This window comes from Seriola dumerili, unplaced genomic scaffold, assembly GCF_002260705.1.
Source record: "Seriola dumerili isolate Sdu_G_001 unplaced genomic scaffold, Sdu_1.0 BDQW01000068.1, whole genome shotgun sequence".
NCBI classification, from domain to species: Eukaryota; Metazoa; Chordata; class Actinopteri; order Carangiformes; family Carangidae; genus Seriola; species Seriola dumerili.
The window spans coordinates 1,211,200-1,217,778 of record NW_019174323.1 but is presented as its reverse complement, the minus strand read 5'-3'; the positions used below and the strand labels follow the sequence as shown (position 1 = coordinate 1,217,778).

The following is a 6,579-nucleotide window of genomic DNA, read 5'->3' as shown; positions in this document are numbered from 1 at the left end:
CTTTACTACTAATGTTGGCCTGTATAAATAATATTGACTCGACTAATGTAAAAGACCTGAATGCTAATGAATTATTTCTGCATCTGGCAGTGAAGTGAAATCATGAAACACAATAATCAGGAGAATTTCATCAATCAGTTTAGTTTCAAAACTTCAGTAAAAATCTTTATTATCAGCTACCTTTGATTAATGCAACAGTGAATCTAACAACTTCAATCACAACAACTAATGACAAGTTATTGCCATCTACTGTGGTGTCAAGACTTACAGGATTTGTAAATAAATTACGACTAAAGTAAAAATAAATAATGAAAATGTGCCGAATGGAAACCTGAAGTTCAACAGGATGAACGTTTGGAGCCCAGTAAACAATGAAGTGGTGATTTACAGCTGAAAAGACATGTAGGTTTAAACCTGTAGGTTCATACGGCGCTAAACTTGGTTGAAAAGTGAAAGCTTTTAGAGCTCTTAGTTACTTATTACTGCTGTTTTTAACATTGTAATGACTTTCATCAGATCCTAACAATATGTGGACTTACAGTCAATATTGTTGAAACAACAGTTATGTGTAACTAAGACGTCTTAAAAGAGTTCACTTTACAACCAAATGAAGGTTTTGACCTAATCAACCAAACAATGTTTACAAGGTTCTGATTTACAACTGTGACCCCTTAATTGTAAATGGGGTATAATAGCACCAATATATAAAAAAAAAAAAAAAAAACTACAAATACATCTAAATACAAAGACAGCGTGAGAGAAACACAACCTCAAGCATCAAGGAGAAGACTGGTGATATTATGTTTTACATGAAAAGACCAAAACCATCAATGCAATAGTTTGTTTTCTGAATATTAAAAAGCAGCTCACAAATATATAGTTTCACTTTCAAGAAAGGCTGAGTGATTTCCTAAGGCAGCTGGTTACTGCAGCTTTTAGAAAACATCGCTGAAACAGGAGGAAATAGAGCATTAGCTCGGGACTATTTTCAGAGGCGGATGGATCCACATTTGGTGCTGTAGTGAATACTTACAGCAAAAGGATAATGTATGTGAGATTGAATCAAGATGAACTACAGCGTGTGTTCATGTTGATGAAGGAACACGTCACCTATGGCAACCGTGTGTCTCACTGATGTGTTTTTAATAGTTTTTGGAAACCATGGAGGAATCAGATATATCAGGCTGTGGATACACACATGATACTTGTGAGTAGGAGGAACTCATTGTTGGTTTTGGTCTTTTCACCAGATATCACCAGCCTCATCCTTCAAAAGACACGACACACGCACACTCGGCGTGGTTTTACACAAAGCTCTCAGATGCTCTGGTGTGTTAGTTGCCCAATGAAAACAGCAGTTGTGAGACAAATGATCCAAACATCACACATGAGGAGGATCCACATCCACATCCCCATGATGTGATATGATGTCACTTCAGAGGGTTGGACTGTGTGCGGTGAGGTAAGGTGGTCACACGGGGAGGAGGGTGGGGGGAGGTTTGGGGTCAGTTCTTGGTGGTTATGAGGGTCTGGTACAGTGGCTTCACCACAATGTGGAGGAAGAGGGAGCTGTCAATGAGGTACTCAGACGTCCGGCGGTACAGGTCGGCCTCAGCTAAGAAATCTCCGCTTTCCTCGGTGCTCTGGTGGAAGTTGTAGACGTGTTTCACCACCACCTTCCCCTGCTGCTCCGCCATCACCAGCACCGTCTTCTGGAAGTTCACCCCGGCAAAGTCGGCGCTGGACGTGGCCGGGGTGATGATGATGCGTGGGCGCCCTCCCTCCACCCGGGTCGGCTGCATGGCGCCCGTCTCTGTGTACATGGGCCTCATGCTGAGGGGTAACCAGCGAGGTGAGAACAAGGCGTTCCATGTGACCCGCTTGCTGGCGTCGTGGCCGCTGGGCCCCAGCTGGGTCTGGAAGCTGGTGCTGCGGTCGTCACGCGTGGGGTTGCTGATGATCCAGGGCGACCCCCACACCGGTGACAGGTAGTTCCTGGGCATAAAGAGGCTGCAGTTCACATCAAAGTACTTGGCCATGTGCAGCGGCGAGGCTGAATGGAACTGGTAGGACATGTAGAGCAGGTCGCGCACTGACTCCTGATACCGAGCCAGGACTGTGGACTGGGTCTGCAGGCGGAAGAGGTCTCGTGGAGGCATCATGGCGTAGCGCACAGCTCTCAGAGCGTTCTCTGCCGTCAGGCCGTCCGGCTCGTTCTGAATAATCCAGGCCTCCAGCGCTGAGAACAGCTCCATCTCGCTCTGCAGGATCAGGTCTGAGCGCTGCAGCAGCGACATGAGCAGCTGGCTGCTGATGGTCACCCACTCTCCGCTCTGCAGCACCGAGGTCAGGTTCCAGGCCAGATACTGGAGGCAGCTGTCCCGCAGAGTCGCGTCCCCGGCCTGCTGGGCGTATTCGTACCAGCCCGCCACGTGGCCTGAGGGGGAGTCCCGGGCCAGGTTCTGGGTCATGTACTGGGTGATGCCCTGCTGGAGACCCAGCACCTGGTACTTAGTTGCCAGCTTGTGTAAAGGCGTGGCCTGATCCAGACGCAGAGAAATCTCTCCACAGTACAGATATCTGCGCAGAGAGAGGAAGAGGAGGTTGAACAAAGAAGCATTTGAAGCACAACATGTGGCTGCTGAACTTACTTCCTGTTACATACGTATATTGACCAATTAGCCTCAAACTCTGTCCCCAATTATATATGACCCACTATTTTAAAGCCGCAGTGATTTATTTTTCAGCCACTTGGGGGCAGAAGAACTTCACACCGAGCTGAAAAACACGACCTTAACAAACATTATTATCTTATAAGTTGTTATGGCCAACATGTGAGCAAGTAGTTGCCTGTTTACACATCCAGCCGACACAAGACAACCCTGTGATATGTCCGATATTTACTTGCCTCTGTTTTCCTCTTTAACTGCTAAATACTCCACTACCACTCTGCTGCTTGCTGCTTGGTGCTGGGCAGGTTGTGTACAGTGGATTTATTATTAGAGCTTGTTGCTGCTGGAAACCAAAGTGAGACTGAACCAAACCAGTAAAGTTGTGGGATTTAAAACCAAAACAATGAGCTAAAAGAGGATTAAAAAAACTTTGTAGAGCTGCAGAGTCTCTGTGAATGTCACTATAAATAAACCCTTTCAAGTTACACAGCCATTTGATTCATTGTTAATATAAAAATATTATTTGGTGCAGCTTTAAATGATTTAAATCAGCGGTTCTCTTTTCACATCATGGACCATTAACTGACACAAATCAGACCACAGACCCTCATCTGAGAAGACTTTTGCTTTTAGATGTTTTATTACAGGAAGTGTTTGAAAACTTCGACCAAAATAGTCACACATTCTGTCACTGTGTTATTATGGGTGGAATTATAGAGAAAATAAATGATTCCCCTTTTTGCTGTTGACTGTTTGCAGGTCTGCAGTGGCAGAGTTCATCATCTAAGGCCCTGATGGTTGATGTGACCTCCAAGGACACACAACACCTGCCTCATATAGACATGAACACACACTCTCCTCCCGTCTCACCTGATGAACTTGTCAAACACGGCGGCGCAGTCGGTGCTCTCTTTCAGGACCAGCGTGCTGCCGTTGCGGCTCAGCAGCATCTCCTCGAACACGGGGCTCTGCAGGGAGAGCACCAGAGAGTGCGCCTGGATGGTCTTCACCTCGTCCGCGCTGGGCGTCTCCACCCGCAGCGACACGTCGCTGCCGTTCCCCTGAACCAGCAGGGCCTCCAAACGTTGCACCAGGGTCAGGGAGTGGCTGATGGTGTCCCCGCCGCTGCCACCTCCATCCTGGGCACCGTCAACTTTCAGTATGCCTGGTGGAGGAGAAAAGGTGGAGGGAGTGGACTAAATAACTTTGCAATTAATTGCATAGACAAAAATACAATAAAACATAATTTAAAAGGTTGCAAAAGACAATTTAAAATCAATTTGACGACTTGAAAGCGAAACGAAAAAGCAGAGTTTCTTGGAGGGATGTGCAGAAGTTGCATGTCAGTTATTTATTAGGGCAAATTGTGGGCCAGTATCATCCTAATCCATGTCATTGATCAGTCCAGCTGCTCTGGTCGTCTGGATAATGAGGGATCGTGGGTCACGTTTAATTAAAGCTTTGTAGCACACCACCACCGCCGCCGCCGCCGCCGACCCCCTCCTCCACCCTGCAGGGTTCACTCCTACTGTTACTGTAACTGTTACTGCTGGGCTGCTGCTGAGCCTGGATTCATATGATCAAATTTAATGTGCTTCCTCTGTCTCAGTCTTGATAAATATGAGGCACTTCCTCCCCCCCCCCTCTGATAAAAACAGAGCACAGAGTGAACTCAGCTGTGGCCTCTGATGTTCCCTTTAAATCACAGCCTGGACTAAAGGACAGTTTCTGGTTCAGTGTGTTCACATATAGTCAGTTAATAATGAATCTCACATCCAGGAAGGTTATAATGTTCAGTTTTAGTTGAAACTGTTTTAGAGGAGTTGATTTGACTTTACAGTCATCCTGAGGAGGAGGGGGTGTTTCCACGCTGGTATAACTGTTGTGGATAAAGATCATAGAAACACCTGTCAGTGTAATGTAATGCAAATCAACGGCACCAAAAACTACATCCTCCAAAATGACCACAAAATATTATAACCACCATGAAAGGAGGATTTTTTTTTATTAGCTTCAGCTTGTATAGTTAGTGTGGTCAGTCGGAGATCTCCTTTCTCTGGTTGTTTGGTTTTATGAAGGTTGAGAGTCTAAAGGAAAATATTAAAGAACTGACTGACACAAATTACAGAAGAAAGAAAGAAGATTGAGAATCTGAGAATGAAGTTGAAACATAAAAAAAAAAAAAAGTTGTGATTTTGAGAAGAAAGAAAGTAAGACCTAACATTTCATTTCAACATCTTAATGGACCTGAAGTTATAGATTTCACCGTGGAATAAGGACCTTGTTACAGACTGTAACAAATCATGAATGGGGACGGGTGAATCTTAAGTTTCACTCTCCACAGAATTATTAGAATTATTTTCTTTGGAAAATAACAATATCATCCCCCGAAAAAACACATCATAGTAATTCAACAGCTAACTGCTACAAGCCATTTGGACTTAATATGTTAATGCAACAATAATGTAGCTCCTGAATGCGCATTGGAAGAGAATCATGAGAAACATAGAGAATATTTCAGCCGCTCTGTCTTTTTAAAGTTGACGTTTTGCTGATATAATGGACATTTAATAACGCAGACACACAGACTTTAAAGTTACATCCTTGCAGCTATATTGGTGTGGCTGAAACAAAATATAAATCCAGGGTGACAAAAAAATGATCTGCCCTCCTCCCTGCCCTAATAATAACATAACAGAGTCCCTTCTCCTATTATTTTGTTAAAAAGTGAACCAGACCTTTAAATACACAACTAAACTAAGCTGAACTAAGTGAAGCATTTATTCCCATGAGGAGAAATCCCTCCATAATTACTATTATCACTTTAAAAGCCACATCAAATGCTCATTTCCACTTTCTGCCTCTGGCGTAAAAACAGAATCATCAAACAGAAAAGAGGCATCCTTTCTCTCAGACGCGAGGATCAGACTACAAATCACCCTGAACACTGAACTCACCTGCAGCAGCTGCCCCCAGCAGAAGACAGAGGGCCACTAACAGCATCCCAGCATGCACCTGAACAGCGCGTTTCACCATCTTCTTCTCAGTCGTCTTCTTCTTCTTCTCTCTGCGTCTGTCTGCTCGGCTGCGGAGGACAAAGGTGTCTGTGTGAATGTGGGACAGGGGGTTCTCCTCTCCTCTCCTCTGCACACACACGCACACACACACACACACACACACACGCTACACAATCACAGAACTTCATCGATCGGTGGGTGGAAACAGGCCTGGGTTGTTTCCATGGCTACCACTTTGATTCTGACTTTCCTATCCTTGGGTATCAACGGCTGTTGTGTGACATTGATTCGGTGAGGAGGCCCTCAGACAGCTGTGGGAGACTGGGGGGGGGGTGAAACAGCTGTTTGAGTAAAAACTCAGTTATTTGATCAAACTGCAGGTTTATTTTATTATTTTACTTTATTTGGCTCCTTTCAGCTGTTCCAATCAGAGACATCTGTCAGATCTGAAGCACCAGTGTTAAGAATTCAGTTTAGACTCCACATGCAGTTATGTGTGTCAGTGTGTTCACCCAGTTCAGCACATGTGCGTGACACAGCAACACAAGCAATTTATTCGCAGCTCCAGGCCACAGCACGCTTCATCGGGGTGGGGTGGGGTGGGGGTTAGGGGTGGGGGTTGGGGGTTGAGGGGGTAAGTTATACGATCGATATTTCTCTCTTAATGATTCTGACAAAAATCCTGTTAAAAAGATGAATAACAATCATGAACCAGAATTCAAGCTCTGTTCAGGAGAAAGCGTCGGTGCCAAAGCCACAGAAGTGAAATCATGACATCAGCGCTGTTTGTGTTTGGGATGTGTGTCGCGGCGTCATGTCACTGTCGTTGACCCCGGCCTGGTGATCGATGATGAGTTCCTCTATCCCGGTCTGACTTTTGGGTAGAGAGG

The 6,579-nt window shown here is 45.1% G+C and overlaps 1 protein-coding gene across 1 annotated transcript; it reads right to left on the bottom strand.

Moving 5' to 3' along the window:
- Positions 1–1,505: 1,505 nt before the first annotated feature.
- Positions 1,506–5,914, bottom strand: LOC111219572 (BTB/POZ domain-containing protein 17-like). Its single transcript, XM_022742291.1, has 4 exons — positions 5,868–5,914; positions 5,630–5,757; positions 3,543–3,837; positions 1,506–2,580 (listed from the first exon to the last, which is right to left on the bottom strand). The coding sequence occupies exons 1-4, from the start codon at positions 5,912–5,914 to the stop codon at positions 1,506–1,508; spliced, it is 1,545 nt and encodes a 514-aa protein (XP_022598012.1).
- Positions 5,915–6,579: the final 665 nt, after the last annotated feature.

Coding starts and splice junctions, on each gene's coding strand:
- LOC111219572 (XM_022742291.1), bottom strand. CDS start 5,914: ATGGAAACAACCCAGGCCTGTTTCCACCCACCGATCGATGAAGTTCT. Junction 5,758..5,867: donor CCACCGATCGATGAAGTTCT/GTGATTGTGTAG, acceptor TGTCCTCCGCAG/CCGAGCAGACAGACGCAGAG. Junction 2,581..3,542: donor GTGTTTGACAAGTTCATCAG/GTGAGACGGGAG, acceptor CTCTCTGCGCAG/ATATCTGTACTGTGGAGAGA.